The following is a 23,060-nucleotide window of genomic DNA, read 5'->3' on the forward strand; positions in this document are numbered from 1 at the left end:
ACTCTTCTGGTCATAAGTTGGTGTTGTGAAGACGGATCGTTACAACTTCATTGTTCATGCGCATACAGATGTTAAGGTTTCGATCTAAAAAGGATTGGAAGAAGGATATGCGTTGTTGACGGGGAATCACAGCACGAGCCATCATGTCATCGTCACGTGTAATCCCAGGTTGTTGTTGAGTCGCAAGCAGGCAGAAATGAGTCATGCACGACTAATTCTTTTGGAGACGAGTTCATGGCGAAAAGCCAGCAGTGTTCTGCTCAGCGACAGCGGCCTGCTTGAGATTTTGAATTACTGCCGCTTGATCTACGTACTCGAATACGTTTGGAGCTGAGAACAACACACCCATTGTACCACCGGCAGTAGCTGAAAAAAGCTTTATGAATTAGAAATCTTTCTGGATAATTTAGAGAAATAACAATAAAACTCGAAAAACTATATAGAATCGAAACTGAAACAAACTGACCTGCAAAGAATATGTATAAAAGAAGCCGGTCCAGCACCATAGATACATATTTCCACTCGTCACATTGCTGTAATCAAATAATGGAACTTGGGCGTTAGAAGGAAATTGCAAATGTTGGTTTCCTCTAAAGGTGGGTTAGGGATATAGATTGTGAATGACCCTGAAAAACAGCGTGGAGAAGGATATTCATGTACGCTTTCCTACGATACATCTTACACCGCTACCTCTGAATACGCGTCAGTCCCCTTAGCAAACTATCTATTAGTTTTGCTTGAATAGTCTACTGGGAAAACCTCATTGATTGTCGTCCGCTCGCCTGTAGACGTGGCGCGTGCACAGATACGGCTCGTTATAAGGTGCTTAGTAGGAAAATTCGCGCAGAAAGTCGGTTTTCCACGTCATTTTTTCAGGAAGACTAGGGAGAATTGGGCGTCTTCATGCTCACACCTGTGATCTGCAATCCTAACTCAGTCCTTTCCTGGGGGATTCTAACATCGTCAATTTTATTATATACTTCAACTTCTTTTATGAATAATAAAATGAATAGTTGTTGAAAAGTCTACTGTACGCACCCTTTTGTAGTCGTTATCCCTCGTTAGATGACGAGTGATGTATTCAATTGCTTCCATTGCTTGAGTAGCCTCATTCGATAGACCAGGATCCTCCTCTTGACCACGTGCGTCGAGCACCTTAACACAGAGAATTCTCACATCCTAACCACATTCGAAGCTAGTGGAGAGGAAGCAAAGAAACAGAGCTTTTGAATGACCACCAGAAGTGATACTTGATATTTTCACTGCACTTTTTCTCCGTCTCTCCTTCTTCTAGATGATGACAGCAGTTCATTTTTAAAACGACCACAATTAAGACAAGATTCTTTTGAAAAATCGGTAGAAAAAATGACAACTACCTCCACATCTCCTGACTCAGTAGATGGTACTGATTTCAACCGCTGGCGTCGTATTGCGTTAAAAACACCGCGCATGCTTCTCCGTTCTCTTTTCGCTTCTCGAGCTCGTCTCATTTCTTGCTCTGTCGATTCGGGACGGCGCATTATTAAAAGCATGGGAAGATGCTATAGACTTATTTTTGAGTTGTGATAAGAGTAACATCACTTTAGAATAACAGTTTACCTTCAAAAATAGGGTTCTCACCCAGTTAGGCATCGTATGCGTGGCAGGTCCGCGGAAGTAAACATTTATAATAACGACAGTCACCTGCATATGTTCAGATTAAAAGAAGCGTCTTACACTGAAACACCGTCGGCAAATGCTCTTCGTTAGTAACCAACACACCATTATTGTGATCATGTTCATTACAAAAGTCATCAGCAAGTATTTCGCCATCAGTGGAATGGTAGACGACGTCGGTGGTAGAATCTAAACTGCTAATTTTGAGCCATCTAAGTACGCAGCGTTCTGAGACGTGAACTCTTATTGATTACTGAGCGAATGAACATTGTGGATTTATAAGAACGCAGATTGCAGAAGAAGATTCTGGATGCACGTCGATTGCTGCTTGAACTACTTACAGCACTTGTTTTAGTAGAAGTTTCTCCTTTTCTTACTTAAGTGGATATGTATTTTTTGCAATGTAAACATTATAGCAAATGGTGGATATGGTAAGACTTCCACTGATTATAAGAAATTAGAATGAGATACAAATGAATTGCTAGAAAATCTCCAATTATTTGAGAGGAAAAATGTCATTTCAAGAACTCAGGTATTGGAAGATCTCTTTCAAAGGACTCGTTGTCCAGAAGTATTTCCCCTGAGAAGAATATATTTCTAATTACTAGCACTACACATTAATATTTACAAGAGGCAAAAAGTTGGAAAGCTACTTCCACAATTGCCCCTCGCTCAACAGCGCATACATATAACATATATGCAACAACAGTATGAAGAAAACTTGTCTAGGATGGCAAAAATAAAAAAGTTTCACTGTCGCAATGGGGTACAGCAGGAATGATGATTCTTTCACAGAAAACGAAGGAAAAAAACTCGCAATTTTGCACTTTTTCCTTCTCTTTCAGAGAAAAGTTTCCGTTTTTTTATTGTGCAACTCGCTTGAACTTGATCACTGTCACTGGATTTCGGCATCAGTCCATTTACAAAGGCAGGCTCCATCGGCTAAGTTTACACCTGCATCTTCTACACGACTTTACCACGTTCTTTCTTTGTATCAATATATCACCACTATCGCCGCGTGCAAATCGATCCATCATCTTTCTCAAACCGTATTTCAGAGGATTACATATTGTAGAGTGGACAGGAGAAGAACATCCACATTATTTCAAAAAAAAGTCATCAGGGTCTGTAAGTGAAGCCTCTGTAAGGAAAATACCTTCGAAACCAGCAGAAGGAACACCACCAAGGCAAGAAGAATGCTTATGGCCAATGTGATTTTTTCCGACGCTTCACAAGGTAGATAAAACACCATCATGGAAAGAAATGCCATGAGTACTGTTGGCATGATTAAGATGACAGTGTAGAACAAAGTCTTCCTGAAAAGAAAACAATTCAAAAGTTCTGATTTTATTTAATTTTGATCTTCAGCTAATCGACCATTCCACTGTTTTTCACAAGTATCATCTTTCATCTAATGTCATCAACGGCTTTGAAATTTTCTCATGGATATGGATAATCTGTGGACACAAATCACCTTCTTATCCGAATCTGATAAGATATCTTCGATCTATCTTCGATAAGTAAACCTGGAACTTCCATCACATCCCATATACCACTGAAGGAATAGTCATTTAATTCTACCTGAAGACATCTGAGGTTATAGAACTCCTAAGTAAAATTCGCTGCTGTGAAAGTTTTTCATCAGGGAAGGTAAATGCAATAGTTGGGTCATAACAACCTGAAACCTAGCGCAGAGCTGCCCCGAAGCGCTGTGGTGGAGCCAAGGGTTGCGATCAAGGGGGAACCATCGCCGGCCCCACTCGGACACTGAGTCCCACTCGATCGCCACTGCTTGCTCCGCCGCGCAGCCGCCTACGCAATTGCAGCAGGCTGCAGGTTGCTTAAGTGGGACCATAACTGTCTTGACTCATAAATATACCTGACGTTTTCCCATGTGATATGAAATTTGCACCTCTTCTTTTCTGAACGTCCATGATCCGAATGTGAGTGAGCAAACTTGCTCTGGAATATTGTTTAGGTAGAAAAAAAATTTTCCGTAATTTCTCTTGTAGCCTGGATTAGATGAAATATCAAATGCAGATTAAACTCACCGTCAAATGGAAAATATTCAACATCAATAATGCAACTCGACTTGTAAACAGCAGGCGGAACCCATAGCATTTCCCCGGTATGTTCGACGACCACATTCGAATAAAATGATACGAGGTAGTTGCCGTCAGCACTGCAATTTTGTCCTCGTACATTTCAAATCATAGTTTTTCTGCTCTAGGTTTTAGAAATCGAGAAGCAAAATCATGCGCTGCAGCATCTCTTTACGATTTCGCACCATTATATTAACACTCAGAGGTTTTTTTTTCCTAAATTTTCTTTGAGTCAATTGGACAATAATTTTATTTATACTTTTCACGGCTTTTCACGGTTTTCGATGGAAAAATTGTAGTGGCCGCACACGTTCGCCCAAGTCGTTACTGTGCCTTTTCAGGTGGTCCACATGATAGCCTGACATTTTCTGATGCAGATCACTTCTCAAAGAACCAGCATCGTTGCTAGCACTCTTTGCAAAACAAGGATCAACAGCCCAAAATCATGATTGGTCTGCTTAGTCTATTGGAGAGCAATCTCTGGAAATCCTTGCTTTGGAACGTTTCCTTTCTGCTCTTGTTTATATTTACACGAACTAAGTTATTCACTGCTCTCACTCGTGGAGTCCACTGTATTTTTCTAGCAACGTAGTGATGTAAATGTTATATGCAATGTATACTTTAATACAATACATATTTTCACTCACTTGTTGAAAAGTACGATGTCAGGGAGCCAAACCTTATCTGGAGGAACTCGAATAGTCTCTAAAAAAGGAAAACTTATTGTTTTTCCAAGCGTTTGATCTGGCATTTCGCCAGTAAACGAACCAATATTTCCATACATTCGAGGATCCCATCGCATCTGATAGTCTATCCATCGCTGCAAAATGTCTAAGTATAATCGTTAGGGTCAATGTGGTGGAGTTTGCCAGTTATGAAGGAACGCTGTTACACAGAAAAAATTCCACAGCATGTGCCAAGAAAAAAAAACTCGTGTAGGCATAAGTGTCTCTATCTACGACTATGGATGTGAAGAGAAAACCTGTATGCATGCAAATATTTACAAAGAGGTACTTAATGTGAAATTTCCCCAACAATACTGATAGACCGTGTAGGTCTTTAAAACAGTGTTCTTCTTAGATCCCTTTGAAAATTCCGCACAAATACATATTTTTGAGGATGACTTTTATTCAACATACCATTGTTGGCCACACATTTGTATGCATAATTTGATTCTTTTCGTCGATGTTTATGAGCAGCACGAGAGCAAGACTGAATGCCACCTAAAAAGTTAATTTATTGTCGCGTTTGTGAAGTGACTGAAGGAAGAAGTTGAGAGACATATGTCTAACAATGCGCTAGTCTTTACTGTATTTTTTGGCTGTTCCTGAAGAAACAATTGCAGTTACTGTCCACAACGGTATTAACCTCGAGGTTTCTGTTTTTCTCTTCTTTTTCTTTTTTCTTTCTTCTCTCTTTCTTTCTTTTCTTTTTTTTCTTGTTTTTTTTTGAATAGTCATAAGATTCACCTCAATGGGAGGTGATGTGGCATTCGGAACAGGTCTTATTAGCGAGTTATATCCGTTGAAGAGGTCACCGACTAAGCGATCTTCATCGAAGGATGTTAGTGCGATGGGAATGAGAGCTGAAACGGTACCACAACGACAGTGAAGAGTGCGAATTGATGGAAAAAATCACGTGAATCAGGAAGAAAATCTTGCAACCAACGGACATCTTAGTTAAACAGAGAGAGCGGTTCTTGGTTTCTGTGAATCGTTTTTTCTTCAAAACAGCATGTTTCTGCATATTTCCTCCCCATCTGTACATCTAATTTCAAAACAAGAGGAGCAAAAAGTAGAACGAATGAGAAAAAAATACGAATGATATGGATGAGACTCTGCGCCAAATGAAACCCAATGTTCAACTCAAAATAGTTCTACATATATCCATTTATATCCCAACCTGCTGTTGAAAAAAAAAATAGTTTTGAGACACTGTAACGAATCCAGAATTGTTGTTTATTGTGGTCTTCCAGTTCTCGAGTTAAGAAGAAGTTAGATTCAGTTGGATAGAAGCTACAGGAAGGAAAATAGAGGAAGCCACGTTTCTCGCTTCTTGCTGGACATCCTTGAAGTCATAAAGCAGTTAGCGCATTGTCGTAATAAGGGAACTCGACAGTGCAATTTCCTGGCCCTTTTCCTTGAACGTGTCTTACGATTCGTGCAAATTTGATTTGTAGGGCCGTTGGCAATTGCCTTAAATGTGATGTTAATTAATCTTAATTATTCCATATTAATTAATCACTTATTCTGGTGGATTTATCCAATGATTTGAATCAATTACCACGTATGGATCTCATGATCACCTTGCCAGGAAATAGTTCCTAACACGTTGCCATTTTTCTTCGCTTTGGATTCGATCGATCTTCTTTCATCAGTCTTGATCCATCCACGCGTATTTCTAGTGTGTCTATGTTCCTTCCGAAATATTTATTGCAGAACCCATAATACAATCGCTCAAATCAAGAGATCAAAACGTTGCTGGAACTGTGAGGAGCCCATCGTTACTGGCATTCATATACTTTGCATTGAGCTGCTTTATGATCTGGAAGAAAAATTTATGCGTTGTGGAAATACGGAGTGAGAATTTATGAATGGGGATGAGGCTGTTACGGACCTGAAAAAAAAAGAATGAAGTTTCCGCAATCTTTAAAAGCTCGAACAAACCTTCTCCTGATCTACAAAATCGAAAACATGTGGAGCGGAACAGATTATCCCCAGTGTTCCACCCAACGTTACACCAAAGAACAACAACAATAGAAGTCTGTCGATAACCATCGCCACATATTTCCAGTCATCACGAATCTGAAGAAAGGGAGTGTGTTTTTTGGATTAAAAACATTCTTCAGTTTACTATTATATTATATTACACTATACCAGTCTGAACGTCCGGCTAAAGCCGGATCGCAATCAAAAATGAGATGTTGACGAGTTGAGTTCATTGTTAAATTTCGCTCAAGCATGGCTCTCATCACGTCTCCATCAACAGTTGTATTTGATGCCAATGGCGGTATCACGCAGTACACCCTAACCAATACTGGACAAACAAACCTCATTTACAAAATTAAATGCACCAACTTCGAACGTTATCGATTTAACACCTTGGAGGGATTTATTGCAGCAGGAGAAACGCAGAAAATTGAAATCAAACGAATGGTATGCTTACTCTCATTCTTTTACTGCTTTAAAACTCATGCATCTAATATGTCTTAGAAAGGACCTCCAGGAAGAGATCTCTTCTTTTTACACTACGCAGTCGCTCCACAAGGTTCAAAAAATCCACAGGAAGTATGCACTTACGTAAGACCAATAGCTCAAATATATGTACCCATGTATGCGTATCTCTAACTGTTGCATAAAGATGTTAGCCGGGCTTCAGACCTTCTGTGATGTTCGCTCCGCTCGCCATCACTGATTAATGAAAATAAATTAATAATAGTGACATTTTCTGTAAAATTAGAATTGCGTCTTTCTAACAACGTTTTCTTCTTTTTCTTAAAGGAAATTTAGGCTACAGATTCATAGTTTTCTTTGTAAACGTGTCAGTTCTACATTTCGAGAACATACAAACTTCACCTTTAAGCACTCTTTCGATACCCATGTAATATAGACACGACCTGGAATCATTACTCAAAGTATTGGTTTCCCTCTTGTTTCCCCCAACAGTTATCACAGAATGATGTTTCACGAAAAATGAAGTGAATGACATCATTGTACTGATAAAGATAGCGTTCCACATCAGATCATGTAAACAGTTGGCTACTATATAAGCAGCACTTAGCATTCGCGTTTCCTCTTTCTGAAGAAAAAAGGAGTCTTCGAGGTGAAAAGCAAAAAGTGGATACGACTACGAGATGCCCCACTAACCTTTTGCGACATGCACACGAAGTTATTGCGCACCATTTCCGCGGGATGCCGCGGGACCCTTCGCACCCACCTCTCTAGGTATCTGGTGCCGGCACACCAACCACTCCATATTATAGCTGCCTGGCCTCGGCGCACCAATCCGAAGCCGGTGGATCCGTCGCACAACCTTCTCTAGGTATCTGGCGCCGTCGTGCCAACCCGACGCCGGTGGACCCGTCGCACCCCCTTTTCGAATTTCGTGACTGACACACGCATGACGGAATAGCCCGTTATTATACATCGTGATCATGATCATAGAATTTATAGTAAGGAAAATGTTGCTCAATCCTTCGAAATATTCACTTGATAAGTACGTGATGTAACCTAATCGGTGACTCTATTCTTGAGGTGTTAATTGGAAAATTGTCACACTGTCAGCTCACGATATTATAGGTCGAATCTGATATTTAGAATATCTCTCAAACTGGGATCTTCACATAATGGAGCAGAGTAGAATCATTGATATTTATAAGAACACAGACTAAATTCATCCTCTGCGTAACCGAAGCGTTCGACGAATCAAAAAGTCAACTGTTGCTTCCAGAAGCCACTTAACAATTTTCCGACTATTCCGATACCAGCGGAAATTTCGCTGTACCATTCTCCGCCTATATGGACTGATCTCAAAATACAGGACGAAAACTTTTGATCGTTTTCTAGATACCTGTATAAAGTTAACAGTTAGAGAAAAGAGAACGTAATGTGGGAAAACTTCTGATTTGTAGTTAATTCTACGCTTGTAATAGGATTATCCAAATTGAAAATGAGCATTATTGATCCTGCTAAAGTAATTTCCTTTCAAAGTCTTGTTTTCTTATATATGTTAATTTTTGTCCACCGGGTGCAAATCTTGAACAGAACAGAGGCTGTTCTAAAATCCACACGCCAGTTGCCACTCGCTTTTTTAAAGGCATCACCCCCCGAATCTGAGGTGGTACAGATTTCAGGTGGAGTATTCGTATACGGGATGGGAGACTATGGAGAGGGGCTGATTCCGTCCATTTCTTCCTTATTGCCGTAAAAAACGGCCCGGAAGATGCAGCGCCGCACAAGGTAGTAGTAAGCCAGTCATAGTTGATATCGATTATCTGACCTGCCGAAAGATCCTGATCTCCCTGCGTAGTTTCAGACCGTTGTTCTTGTCTAAATATTTGAAACCGCAAGAAAAAAAAAATAAATTGTTGGGACTTTCGCAGCTTTGCAGCAGGCAAATGGCGAAGCTGCTAGGACGTGACTATCAATCGCAGGGCACTATTTCTACCTGTACCATTTCTATTTACAACGCGAGAAAACACGGAGATTTTTTTTGGAGATCAATGTTTAGCAACTGCAGAACCCACCATGTTTTAATAAATAAAGTATTATGATTTTTTTTGAGAGATCAATGCTGCCCTTAAAATGCATATTCTTAGGTACACTTATTGATTTAATGTATTGTTGCTGCAACTGTGCACAAATCTCCAAGACAAGATATAATTATTGGAAGATTTGTCACTTGAAGTAATTAACTATAGATTTTGACTGAAAATTTTCCATTTGACTTTCACCTTCTTCCAAAAAAAAACTCTGCGAACTTATTTGAAGAAGGAAAAAAGCTATGCTTTCTTTCTTCTCTATCAGTGCGGGGATTTCATGCTTAACCACTGCTATCAGAGATGAAATTCCTCGCACATGCACGGTTCTACAATGTCGATGTCAAATCCCACCTTTTTGTCACTCATTTCCGCCTTCATATGTTCTGCAATGTAAGCGATTGCCTCAACGGTAGTCTTCATCTCTCGACTGATCTTCGCAGCATATGTCTCCGTGTTTTCATTGATATCCTCCATGCAACATTCTTCTTGAGTCCCTTGCTGAAATTGTGGAAGCATACCATCAAATCATTGTGGAATCATACCACGCTGTTGGGATCCCACCACGAAAAGATGGGGTCAGTGATATAGTTCACGCACGACTGCAATATTCAATATGAACGCGACTGCACTTAATTCTCTCTAATAGTTCTGAGATACAGCGTGGGAAATTGACTTGCCTTTAAACATTTCCCTACGAGGCACCTTATTACGGGCCACATCTGCGAGCACAGGCGTGCGCGCCGCGTTTAGTGGGCGGATAGACATCGCACCAACCTACTGATTGTCTGCTCGTTCGCAGACGCAGCGCGCACGATTCTCTTCGCATACGTGACAAGTTGTTAGGTGCCTCGTAGTCGTAATTCCGTCGACCGTCCCGTTCCCGTCCTTCAGGACAATTGGGGGGTTTGAGCGTGTTCGCTCTCATACTCGTGATTTAAACGTCTAATATTGTCGTTTGGTGAAGGGTCCACACCGTCAATTTCGTTGTATGCTGCCTTCGATTTACTTCAGTCGTTAACCAGGAGCAATTCATGATTGTTTTATAAGCAACTGTAGAGCGAGGGAAGTTTGCCACTCACTTCAGCTGTTCGCTTTCTCTTCATTGATAATTTCCTTGACAATGAGCTTCGCCATTTGGAACAATTTTGGTGATGATTCTGCTGTAAAACATTAGTTTGTTGTTTACGGTCCGAAATCAAGGAATTATTAAAAGCGATACTTGCGTATCGATGGCAGAGTCTCGTCTTCGTGAAGAACTTCTTGCTACGTGTAAGAAAGGCACCATCGTTGCAGTCATTGATGGCATGACAAGACCTAAAACTCGCGCATTTTTGAAGCACAAAAATCCTTTGGCCGAGAACTTGTCCGACCATCATTCATTTGTCCGTTCAAGTTTTATCTGAAAAAATCGAGAAGCTACGAATTCACAAAAAAAAAGCTCCATAGGCTCCCTCTGATTGGAGGTTTAACATGACGTAGGATTTCATGTGGGTGTGGATATGGTAAAAAAAAAAGGGTAGAAAATAAAGTGCGAAGCTTTCTTTCACTTTCACTTCAGAACCATCTGTTGTTTAAAGATGAGTGTACATCCTAAACAGTGACTTGCGGGAGGAAACCGATGTACAACGTCAGTGTTTTCATCCTCTCGACGAGCCTGGTGCCGATTCATCAACTTTGAATTGCTCGACTGGCATTAGGGCGGTTGATGGCGCAGTTACAATCGCTCCTTTTGTTCACTGCGCTACTACCGCGCCGTTAATACAGTGTCACGGCGTGGAAAATATCAAAATTCTGTTTATTCTTTAATATTGTAGAGAAAGCAAAAGTCTTTTCCAAGATGTTCTGAGGATGCTCTTAGATCCGCGAAACTGGAAAAGGCCATCTGGTCGGGAATGAAAGTTCTGAACAGATGAGGTGAACGAAAATCTACCGATAAAGGCATCCGGCCTTGATGGGCACTTCAGGAGAGACATTGAACTTACCAGAGCATAACAACAATGAAAGGATTGATTCTATTTGAGGATCTGATGAAGGTCGTGCAGGCTATTTAGGTTCAGCTATGTTCCAGGACGACAAACTAATTCGCAGATGCCCCTCCAGGAGGTCTAATCAGGTAAGTCGCCAATTTTTCGGCTCCAATGTCCCTTCGAGTTCTTGTACTTCAGAAATAAAACTCACTTGCGTCGAATATTTCCGATGCACAGTACTCCTCCACGAAGTAACCGTTGAATATTGGTATTCTTTCCGGTCTTCTCATCATAAGCACTCGAGGAAGAAATTCCAGGAATATTTGCCTCACATAATTTGGCATTTCATGTGATATAGGGCTTCGAAAGTACACGTTTACAATTACAACAGTTACCTGAATAAAAAGTTTTGATTCTAGTTCCAAAAAAATTCTTGGAATTATTTCTTCTTCCTAGGATCAAATCACTAACCACAACTGTTGTTATGTTTAGCACAAAAGCCATCAATAAATATTTTCCCATGAGGGGAATATTAGAAGTTGGAGGTAGAATCTGGAAAAAGGAATGCTTTGTGAATGCAGTGAGAAATATACAGAAACGATTATTATACCTATATTAAAATTTCGGATTTAGAAAGAAAATTTAAATACTCAATGTTGTAGCCTCCTCACCTTTGATACCAGTAACAGGAACACAACGAGAGCAAGCAGTAGGTTTATAGTAAGCGAGATTTTCTCGGCAGAATCCGCCGGTAAATAGAATGCCATCATTGACAAAAAAGCCATGAGCACTGTTGGAATTATGAGAATAACCGTGTAAAATAGCGTTTTCCTTAAATGAAGTACTAATGTTTTGGATGTTAACGAAAATAAATTGTAACTACCTTCGAATAACAACATGAAAGACGATCTTGCTTTCTTTCGTCTCCCTTTTATTGATGAGATATCCGGGTACGTCTGAAATTCTTGGCTAACACAAAACGAAGACGTGAAATTTACAGCGTGGCTGACAAACGTCCCCCAGGGGTTCAGTCGTTAGACGTCGAGCAAAGAGCGCGACGTCTTAAAAATTGCGGAAAAGTTTTAGCATCATTCTGTACAACCAGAAAAAGGAGAAGAGGAATTGTCTGGAAATCCCCGAGGAAATCAGCCACTGGGTTTTTAACGATCATCTCAAAGCTATTATAAATCGAAGTGGTCAAATATGGAACGGGAGTACCGTTAGTTCTCTCAAGAAGTCTTCGAAAGGAGAAGTATGAAATATTATAAAGTAGTAGTATAGTTCCAATGCTAAGTTGGATTCGAAAAGCAACGAGACAAAGGATGTTTCCTCATCGGAATTTGTCCAGAAAAGTTCCCAGTGGACTAGTTTTCCCATGAAAGAGGAACTGTTTTGTTGTAAACTTCCAGTTAGCAGAGCTTTTCTTGAACAGAGATGTAAAGAAGCGATATAGACAGGATAAATAATTCACAAACCGATTACATCCCAAATTCCGCTGTAAGAGTAATCTGTTAATTGAACTGCTTGTATGTTGTTGTACCAATTAAGCACCACCTGAATGATAGAAAATAAAAAAGAAAAGTGATGAATTATGCTATCATATTCTTTTCCGCAATTATCTCACTTCGTCGGAGTTGTACGTCCACGAACCGAAAACAAGTGTGCAGCTCTGCTCGTCGAAAGGGAACCTGAACGAGCAAATCATACTGGGGTGAATTGTAGTGTATGTGAAGTACGACTGAATTTAGTCTATTACATTAGTTATTTCAGTCTGAGGTAATACAACCTCAACAGGGCAACCAATAAGGAGAATATATACGAAGATTTTACACGCAATTTTCTTTGATATATCTTTCGCGTTGTTGGCGATAGAAAAAAAAATAGAGAAAAATTGTCCTGAACGTTAAACACTCATATTTGCTGGAATTTTCAAGCTCTTTACTTTCCAAACGGTAGCACTTTCCAATTTTTCAAACACATCTTTATATGGGAACAGCATTTTTTGATCTTTTCAGGTTTTGTTTTTAGGAGAGTTGGATGAATTTAATACATCTCAGAATCGGCGACAAAGCAGTCGAGAGAGCCCTTTACCAGAATTTTGAACCACTTGCACCTAACGAACTTACATGCTGTATCAGGATCCAGAGAAACTCCAATACACATGTGAAATGATGAGAAAAAGCACTTGCTTCTCATCTGGGCCCAGTATTTTTTTCAGGATTTTCTAAAAGTTAGCATTTCTTGCCACGCGATTTCTGTCGGTTGTTGCAAAAAGGAGAACCCTCGTGAGCTTCGACGAGGCATATTTGTTATCGTATAGCAATTTAAATTGCTTACCATGGAGGGTCAGTGTGGAAGCGATCAAACGCTCCTATTTTGCTTACGTTATACACCAACCTAGCACTGTCGTTGATTTATTGAATTAATTAACTAGCCATTCGACATCTATGCGACAGCTGCTCTTGAACATCGCTGGCGGCACCCAGATGACATCTCCTGTCGAATCGACGAAGACATTGGAACGAAACGACACCTCATAGTTGCCGTCAGCACTAAAAACGACAGGCTGATTTCTGCTTAGATTACTACGGCGAAAAACGAGCATGATCCATGCAACTGTGCCTCACGCTTCAACTAAACGTGATATAACTAAGAATTGATCAAAAGTTCCTGCTACGATAATATGTGTGAGAAAAATGTTAGTATAAAATTAATGCGTAGGAGGTCCGAAAATAACGGAAAGGACCAAAAATTCTACAAAAAAAATCCAATAAAGATAGAGTCAATATAAGATCCAATAAAAAGTTTAAACTTGTCACATCGCGCTCAAGGAATGTGCATATTTGGACAGACACTTAACCAGTCAACTCAAATACACTACAAGTGAATCTCTCTACTAGAACCTTAAATGTTCCAGAATCTAATAACTTTGTGAACAAAGGGCGATTCAAAGGACAAGGAATGAGAAGGCCTTCAGCGTATCAATCCACTCGGATGGGTCAACGCGTTTTACTGCAATTAGTAATTGTTAGGGTTTTGGGGCGCGTTTTGGCCTATAAAATGACTTGCGGGGCCAGCAGATGATCAGGTCAATGTTTTTATCCTCCCAATTTATGAACCTCGGAGGGATGAAAGGTTTGGTTGACACCAAGGCGGTTTCGAACCATTGCGCGGGCACAGCGGTACTCTTACCCGACTGCCCTACACCTGCTGTGAAGGACGATTTTTGGCACCTAACTTTTCAAAATTATCTAAACTCAATTATTCAAATATTACAAACTGTGAACACACGCTTCTTCGAATTTACTAGTGGTTAACTCCTTCTGAACGTTTGTCTATGTGGCGCATGAGTTGTGCAACGATTCTGGATTAGAATTTGCTAGAACTTTTCGAAAGTTCGAAAAACACAATTCAAACTCAAAAAGTTCCGGCCATTAAAATTTCTCAGCATCTACTCGAGTAGTGATGTTCCTTCTGCACCATAATTCTCACTGTCATTGCGAGTATCTTATAAAGAGCGAGAACAATGAGTACATACAGCTGGAAGTAGCCAATCTGTCGCTATTTTTCGCGGCGAGAGTATAAACGAATTATTAGGGAGTCCTTTGCGCGGGATTCATTCACGTCGAAAAAAACCACAATAGCGCTCAACGCAAATCCATGGTAATGGAGAGATCTCGTATATTAGCCTTTCAAGATGCAACATAACGATTCTTTGCCAAGATTTTTGAAATGTATCCTCTTAGTTCATTATAGGTTTATTCGTAATAACCATTTCTTTTTCTCAATACATTTTTTCGCATCATTTTCACGAAGTTATATTCGCTGTTTGTGAGGAAATTCTGCAAAGAATGGTAGTAAATTCATATCCACATTCGTAGAAATGATTCCCGACTGAGTGGAAAGACGTTGATCCGTCGCTTCATTAAAGTCTAGGTGGATAAAAACACTGAAATTGGCGCACAATCGATTGGAAGTTCGAACCCGTGACAACCGTCCCTTCATCCCTCAACAACGTCAACAGATTAGTCCGGGCTCGTCTAGGTGGATAAAAACACTGAAATGGCGCATCGGCTAGCCTTTGCAAGTCATTGTAGTTACAGTTACACGTCCGTAAACTTCAAACGATTCTGAATTGATGTGAACATGGGCGCGCATCCCAAGCGGATTGGTCAACGCCAGACACTTTATCTTTTATTCTAATATTTCAGACTATGGGGAACTGCGGGAGTGGACTGCTGCTAATTTATCAACCTACTCTGAGATAGTGACATAATTAACAATCGTAGATCCTGTGCTATGACTATGGTCCACAAAATCGAACACTTTTTTCCACGTGAGTGTTGTCGTCAGCTCACCAGATCATCACACTTGACATCTAATAGTTTTTCTCTAATATTTGTAAACCAAGCTCCTTTGCTCTTCAAATTCCTTAGTTTTATTTTTTTCAGCTCAAAAAAATGACTAGAAAAGCAACAGGACCAGAACACGGAAGGACAACATTGAAGACTTCGTCACCGCTTTTTAATAATCAATCAAGAGCCTGTTGCTCTAGCCAAAGCCAGTAGAAACCCTTCATTTTCAGCGACTTTTCCAACGGGGGGCCGAAATTCTTTTCAAGGCTACCAGAAGTCCTTTCGATCAAGACGGCTTTCTTCACGGCACACTGCCACCACATCCACAAGCATGCTTTATGAGATTTCGCCTGCTGCCTGATTGTTCCCTACGGAAATTCGTCAATTTGCACATGCGAAACTGGCATGTCTCTTTGAGTCGTTGATTTGTGTGGGACAAAGGACGAGAGACAGAGCACTTCGCTAAGTGACGAGAGATAGGTGAAGAGAACCTGCACTGAATCTACTTGAAAGTACACTTACTTGTTGAATAGCACGATGTCGGGCAGCCAAACCCGATCGGAAGGCACATGAAGGTTGGAAATGTTACCTACAACTACGCTGAGATTATTTTATAAATTATTCACTATTTGGGTCCATATTTATATCTATAATTTTTTTATTCCGGTAATATACCTAAGATGATGTTTCCTCTCCAAAGAGGAGCGGAGCGGAAATAAAAGAAACTTCAAAGGTGTAGAACAAAGTAAAATTCTTGGCGTTAGTGATTTCTCATAAAACTTTGGTAGAATATCTTTTCCGGTAAGTCGAGTCGTTTGCTTCCAAAAATTCAAATACGATCATTTCTTGAATAAACAAGCAAATTTTCAAAAAAGGTGTCTGAGATGGGGTACTCTTCCAATCATTTCAAGCGACGTTTCCGTCATTTTGCTCTTTGTGGGATGCCATTCAACGGAGTTCCACATCAAAATTTCACTAAAAAGTCGAACCAAATAAGAATCTGCATCACTTTTCCCTATTGAAACCTTCCGTTGGTTTTCAAAATTGTCATGCTTGCGTGCCAGCTAAATTGAAAAGATGCTCGAACAGCATTAGTTTAGAAAAAGTAGAGGGAGCAAAAAAAGACGTAATGGGATGACATTCTACAGTATTGAAATACAGACTATCTAACTATATGATTAAAGAACACTTCTGATGATATCAGAATTTTTTTGGAAATGTCGCTCTTATTTCTAGAGAGTTGACCAAACTACATTAGGTTTAAAAATCCCGGTGACATTTTTCGAAGGATTAGGATGGATGAAAAAAGGAGATAATATCTTACCATAGTCGAGTGGATTCCAACGAAGCTGAAAATCGTTCCACTTCATTGTAAGCCATACGTTTGTTTGTAAAATCTGATTCTTCTCGTCCTTAATCAACGATTCACTCATTCAAAAAAGGAGAAAAAATTTTATCCAATGCTATCGTAATTATCCTTAAACAATCACTTAAGAAATTCAAGAAATTCTTTAGAAAAAGTGAAGAGGGAAATTTAGTCGAAGATTAAGGAATATACGACATATTTCTTTACTAAAGTGTTTTAAAAAAACAAAAACTGGAAAGTACCCACCACGTTGATAAGAAGAATCATAGCAACGCCGAAGTCAACCGTAACCGGAGGACTGTAATAAGTTTTTCAAGTTTCTTTATTATTAATTTTCTTTCACTTTTCCACCAAATACAAGGAATTCCGCAAAAGGAATGAAAAGGAGACTCCCCAAATCCTTTTCGATTTCAATAATTTCAAAGTCTATAGGGGAGGCAGCATTTCCTTCTATTATAGAAATTATTTTCCTCGCAACGCTAAGCGTTTTTTCTTAACTAATCCCCGAAGCCAACTATTAGTTCGGAATTCAACACCCTTTCACTGCACTTCTAAGACCTCTTCGCTCAAAACTGGCGTCGGAATCAATGGAAACAATGGACCACGATGCAACACAATCCAACTTCGCAGAAGAAGAAGCGTAAATCCACTGGGACCATCGCTCCTCCGCATATTTTATGCTCACTAGTTTTTTTTTGTGAACATTCCATCACGAAAGCGTGAAAGTGAAGGTGGTTTTGTTTTTAAATTATGATCACGCACACAAGGCTACCTCATTTTATTTTTGTTGAGAATAAAATGCGAATAAAGCAATTCCGTTAAAGGCGCCACCCCACGAATCTGAGGTGGTACTGATTTCAGGTGAAATATTTGTATACTGGATCGTAGATGAGGGGTGATTCCGTCCATTTCCAGGAGAGAGGGGTGATTCCGTCCATTTCTTCCTGGTTGCCGTAAAAAAACTACCGGAAAGATACCGCTTCGAGCGCTCGGGTGCGCTACTTTCTACGACGAGTTCGATTGGAGCGCGCCAGCCTTGTGCACAAGCCGCATCTTCCGGTCCGTTTTTTTACGGCGATTAGGAAGAAATGGACGGGATCACCCCACCTCTCCATAATCCACCATCCCGTATACGAATACTCCATCTGAAATCCGTACCACCTCAGTTTCGTGGGGTGATTCCTTTAATCAAACCAGTTTGATCAATTCATCGCGAAAATCTTCAGACATATTTTTCTCAGCAAATTTACAACTGTTACTTGATTACCAAAAGATTGCAAAATGCGAAGGAAACATCAACTTATCTATCTACCTATGGATTACTTGAATAGATCCGTTGGTTGTTCGATATCAGTGTTGTTCTTGATCTACTTGCAACTAATTCAGGCCTTGCGATCGCTTGTTTGGGACAAATTTTACAGTTTTCAATTCAACACTAAAAGAAGCACTGTGCTTCAATGTCATCGTGCAATATCACCATTTAACAAATTTCACTACGTCCTCAATCTATAGAAATAACTACTCGCTATTTCAAGATGAAATTTTGAAGAAAATTATTCAGGAACGTTTCAGTACATTTGGAAATCTTTCTTTTCTGTTTGCTGATTAAACGAACACAGTCTTTTTCTTTCAAATTCTTTACTCTGTATGCTATTCAGTCGCTTATCAACATGGTTCAATCTTCGTGGCAGATCCGTGACGTCATGCTATAAACGATGGCTCATTATTTTAACATTTTGAAAAGAAAGAGTAGATTGAAGAGTAAGACCTACTTAGATATGTATTTACACTGAAGGACGCGTTACAGAATGTGAGGAATCAAATCCGTTTGAGAGAACCTAATTGAGATCACTTTTTTGAAGATAAACCCTTGAACTAATTTTATGAGGGTAAAGCTCACGAACTTACGTCAATACCATTCAAGTTACGTCAAAGGCTAAATGATCTCCATGTTATACTCCGAGATTCTATCGAACAGAGTGTTTCGTGATGCGTTGACAAGTTAATAGACTCTCCCACTCGCTTTCTGAGGAATCATTCCGCAGGTCGAAGAAAAATGACAACTTTTGTGAAATAGCTGCACGTTTGCAGCTTTAATGTCCGGTTCCTTGTGATTTTAAGGCCCAAAAATGTTTTGTGCAGCTCTCTTGTCGAGGGATTCTCCAGCAGAATTCCTTTGCTAGAAGTGATTTATCTCAGGTTTATCAAAAATACATATTTCTTGCTTAACATCAGCACTTTTTTGCTTAAATAATCGAGAACAACCTATACTGGGTCGTTTCAAACACGATAGCAACATGTGATTCTTCGTGGAAAACAGAAAAAAGAAAATCCATCACACCGCTAGTTTTTTTTCTCTAAAATCTTCTTCTCTTTACGACATAATAAGATCACAGCGCTTCAATGATGCGCATTCAAAAACAACATGCAGTAAGGTGCAATCTTATCAAAACTCTTCCACACGAAGGTATTCCTCGGCACTTCTGGGTACAAATCATCGCTTATCACTCTCACATCAAGATGAACAGAAATGCGATAAGCGACGGATTGTAAAGACGAAAAACGAAGAAATGGTCCCAATTTGAAAAAAAAAACAGGAAATCTTAGAATCCAGGAAGAACAACTTTTGAAAGTCGTAGTTAGATGCTAGATGCAGGCGGAAATATTTGGCGTTTTGACAAGTGTCATTTCAGAAGTTTCTTGTTTGTCGGTAAGAAGTGCCTGATTTCTAATTTTTTTTTTGCATGACTTCGCTGCACCTTCTTCAAATATCACATCACGGGAAAAACCAGTACGTGGAAGGAGATAAAAGAAATTGTTATACTTTAAGCAAACTGGAAATCTGAAAAATGCAGGTTTTTCGCTCCATTTATACATACATTTCACTCCAGTGCTCGTATAGTGAAACACATGCAACTCTCAGGAGTTCAAGATTTTAAGGCTTCAAAGATTTACGAAATAAAAATCCCGAGTCCAATAGTTCAGTAGTGTCCTTGACTGACTTTACCAAAGGTAATGCTAGCAACTCCCAGCGCTTGAACATCTTAAGACGCAAAATTCTGGGCTCAGAATGGATAGATCAGCACAGATTTTCCCCCGAAGTAAAATTATTGATAAATACTCAAAACTCGTCGTTCCAGGTGACCTTCTCGTACATCTTAGAAGAAAATCAGGAAGACAACACGAAATAGGTGAGATAGTACGGGGCTAAAGAAAATGGACTGAGAAGAAAAGCGTTGCAGAAGAGATAACTGAGAGATTAAAGGTTAGTACTGATCGAATATGCGCATTTTCAGGTTCTCAGCGATTTTCAGACAAGGATCCAAAAGGGTCCTCAGAAAAATAGAGACGTTGAAAGGAAAAAGAAGTTTCGAAAAGAGGTTCTAATTAAAGAAATCGCGTGAACTGTCGTTGAAACGAGTACGAGATATGAGCGCTAGTATGTACTTATGTCTGCACGGACTACCGGATCGTGCGTGGAAGAGCGGAGGAGTGCAAAACCGAACGGATGAGTCTTATGCACAGGCCTCCGGTATCGCTCGTGTAAACAGAAGCACCGTTGACTATATTTATAAGCGATGAAATGTTCAACGTGTCAATCCACTTGGGAACGACTTTTACTCGGAATCGTTGAGGTTTTTGCGGCGCAGCTTGGCTTATGCAACAGTGGTTAGCGAGTCACTATCCTCCCGGACGAGTCTGGTGCCAATTTATCTACCTCGAAGTTGTTAAACGCTGGTTGACACTGTTGGAACCATCAACCGGGCGACCACAGCGGACATCTAACCGACAGCGCGACACCCACCCTGGTTATATTTATGGTAGTAATAATTCTCAGTGAAGGCAGATTCCCGTGCACGAATCAAGTATTTTGGAGTTATCCTTCTTTCGCAAAACAAACAAATTCTAAGTTCACTTCAATTCAATTTGATGCCTCTGATTTGAGCTGTCGAGTTTTTCTGATCTTGTGCAAAGGTTTAATTCACTATAAAACCAGTGCATTTGAAGAAATTAAACAATGTCTAAGCTGTTCGACTAAGCAGAGCTGTGTTTTCAGTTCTGACGGATCTGCACTTCAGACTTTATTTCAGTACACTTCGTCGAGATTTTTTGCTTTATTCGCGCTAACGATAAAGAGAAGTCCTATATCTGCAGTATGAAATTTCTTAGAAATACACCTGATACAACATCAGAAGTGTACTTTGATAAAATATCCTCCGAAATAGTTGTGAGGGCAAAACCCGCCATCAACACTATTCAGTGCACAATATTTTCGCCCACAAAAAGATATGTGGTTCCCTAAGCGGTTCTACATAACAAGTAATCTTCCAAATGAATGCAAATCATCAAAAATTAGCGAGTTCAGCAATTGATTACCACCAGTAATTATTTAGTAAAGTAATTCGACTAGCACGAGTTTTGAGGACATTTTCGTTCGATTGCGGCTCACCTGCTCACATTTTGCACTGGTCTAATCAAAGAATTATAGTCTCGAAAGAGATCAATCACCAGCCGCTCCTCGTCTTCACCGATTTCGATGTCCGCTGGAAAACACGAATTTAGTGAAGTAACTTGTTTTATGAGTGCAATTTTTAGCTCTTGTCACGACAGAGTGACAATACAGGTCCAGCAGCGCGGCAGGTAAATCTGACATTATCTTCGCACATGTGGAGTACGGTGGTTCACCTTGTCTAATTTGTTCCTTTCTTCTTTTCACAGCAGAGCAAACAACAACCTTCCTTCAAGCATAGCGGTTCTTACAACAATTTAAAGAATAAGTTAAGACGAACATGACTTTTCAAGATGTTCCGGTGGTTCACCTTGTCTTATTTTGTTATTTTCTCACAACAAAGCAGAAAATAAATAAACTTATTGGTCCTTACAATAATTTTCGAAATAAATATTTTCTTCCTAATATATTTGGAATATAAAAGACAAACCCTTGTACTCACAAGGTTCTGCCTTCTTTATTCTGAAAAATGTACTTTGAAAAATATGAATACAATGAGAATGAGGAGATATTTTACATCAACGATGACGCTACCGATTAGGTATCCCTCCTTTTAACAGCTGAACCTACATGCGCTGAACTTCGTCATTGAGTCTTCAACCACTACAATTTTTTCATCGTTAAAAGGTGTTTGCTGGATTCGTGCAGCGTTCGACGAATTTAGCGGATACGAATCGCAGTGTACGAGTCGAAAACAGAACAATAAAGGCAGAATTGTCAAATGCAGCATCAGAAGCGTGCAGCATTAGACGAGACGAGGAGAGATGACAACGCCAGATATGGAATATTCGTCTGCAACGCTTTCGGTCGACTTGAACTGAGAAAATCGTGTGGAAACTATGACACGCCCACTCGGTGTGAATTTGGTAGTTTTTTCGCCTACGAAATGGGCGTGGTCGGGCCCCCCAGTCCCACGGGGCTTCGGAGACAAACGGACGCCCAGTTGACATTTTGGCGGCGGCCGCTCCGGAGCAGCGCTCGTGATGGAATTCATGCGAAAAGGAAAAAACGTGCTTGGATAAAGAGAGCCTGAATTGTGGTAATCTAATCCGGTAGAGAGTTTCACCTCCATTGCCAGCAAAAAAATAACAATACATGCAAAGCATAGAAATGGAATTAGTTTAGGAAAGAAGTCATGGTGGAGAAAGCAACTCCCTTCATATTTTGTTCAAATCACACCTTAAATGAACAAGATACTGCCGTTTACAAATCGAAAAAAATTCCCCTAACAAGGAGTTTAAAAATTTTCCTTTCTTCAGTAACTTGTATGTTTTTGTTTTTGACTGGATTAAGACTTCATGGAACAAGAGATTTCTTCTAACCAGCCAAAGAATAAGCAGATAAGTTTTAGAAGGTCCGCCTTTCTTTTATTTTTTTTGACGTAGATCTACTCATTAGATTTATGGAACGACATTGTTCATTAACATAGAAACAGCTGTGCCCTACACTTCTATAGCGCATGTGCACTGAATTATGAAAACGTTGCTGTCGTCCACGAAACGTCGTCGACATCCTTTCAACGTTACTGACGCATAAGGAATGTCCCAGAAAACATTGACATTCCCAGAAAATGTAAAGAGCAAGGAGAGGTAGTGGTGCTCTAACACTTCTATGTAGTATTTTTGATATAGTGGGTCTCAAATACTGAAAAAAACTCTTTAAATTACACTTTATACTTATTCAGTAATGGCTAGTAGACCGCTGTAGTTAACTGAGCTACGGCAATCCACTTTTCTTCAGAAGTTACTACCTGAGATACTTCTTTATAGAGCTTTTCTTTCGGGATTTTTCTCCGTTTGCACTCAGCAAAAAAACTGATTCACCTATGGGAATAGAACCAGTAG

At 39.8% G+C, this 23,060-nt stretch overlaps 3 protein-coding genes across 6 annotated transcripts; 1 reads left to right on the forward strand and 2 right to left on the reverse strand.

Moving 5' to 3' along the window:
- Window positions 1-232: 232 nt before the first annotated feature.
- On the reverse strand, window positions 233-12,690 carry RB195_006005 (uncharacterized protein; the record flags this gene model as incomplete). Of its 3 annotated transcripts, XM_064178853.1 has the most annotated exons (25): window positions 233-366; window positions 467-533; window positions 1,039-1,155; window positions 1,377-1,541; window positions 1,600-1,683; window positions 1,762-1,845; window positions 2,813-2,972; window positions 3,131-3,237; window positions 3,536-3,618; window positions 3,708-3,838; window positions 4,406-4,463; window positions 4,527-4,578; window positions 4,898-4,981; window positions 5,228-5,343; window positions 6,266-6,374; window positions 6,425-6,562; window positions 9,370-9,516; window positions 10,098-10,178; window positions 10,238-10,332; window positions 11,197-11,380; window positions 11,457-11,537; window positions 11,657-11,816; window positions 11,869-11,941; window positions 12,461-12,539; window positions 12,610-12,690. In XM_064178853.1, 25 exons carry the CDS (start codon window positions 12,688-12,690, stop codon window positions 233-235), a joined length of 2,670 nt encoding a protein of 889 aa, XP_064035858.1. The 3 variants fall into 3 exon arrangements, with proteins under 3 accessions (XP_064035858.1, XP_064035859.1, XP_064035861.1); XM_064178854.1 differs by lacking the exons at window positions 5,228-5,343; window positions 6,266-6,374; window positions 9,370-9,516; ... (6 more) ...; window positions 12,461-12,539; window positions 12,610-12,690 and having other exon boundaries at window positions 6,425-6,535; XM_064178855.1 differs by lacking the exons at window positions 233-366; window positions 467-533; window positions 1,039-1,155; ... (11 more) ...; window positions 6,266-6,374; window positions 6,425-6,562 and having other exon boundaries at window positions 9,313-9,516.
- Window positions 6,719-7,105, forward strand: RB195_006006 (uncharacterized protein; the record flags this gene model as incomplete). The annotated part of the gene is made up of 2 exons (XM_064178856.1): window positions 6,719-6,913; window positions 6,971-7,105. The coding sequence occupies 2 exons, from the start codon at window positions 6,719-6,721 to the stop codon at window positions 7,103-7,105; spliced, it is 330 nt and encodes a 109-aa protein (XP_064035860.1).
- A 717-nt stretch (window positions 12,691-13,407) lies between the features above and the next one.
- RB195_006007 (uncharacterized protein) lies at window positions 13,408-21,946 on the reverse strand (the record flags this gene model as incomplete). 2 transcript variants are annotated; one of them, XM_064178857.1, is made up of 6 exons in its annotated part: window positions 13,408-13,537; window positions 15,863-15,929; window positions 16,665-16,752; window positions 16,953-17,004; window positions 21,157-21,250; window positions 21,787-21,946. In XM_064178857.1, 6 exons carry the CDS (start codon window positions 21,944-21,946, stop codon window positions 13,408-13,410), a joined length of 591 nt encoding a protein of 196 aa, XP_064035862.1. The 2 variants fall into 2 exon arrangements, with proteins under 2 accessions (XP_064035862.1, XP_064035863.1); XM_064178858.1 differs by lacking the exons at window positions 16,953-17,004; window positions 21,157-21,250; window positions 21,787-21,946 and having other exon boundaries at window positions 16,665-16,773.
- Between the last annotated feature and the right edge of the window lie 1,114 nt (window positions 21,947-23,060).

The sequence above is a fragment of the Necator americanus genome, chromosome I (assembly GCF_031761385.1).
Source record: "Necator americanus strain Aroian chromosome I, whole genome shotgun sequence".
Lineage (NCBI taxonomy): Eukaryota > Metazoa > Nematoda > Chromadorea > Rhabditida > Ancylostomatidae > Necator > Necator americanus.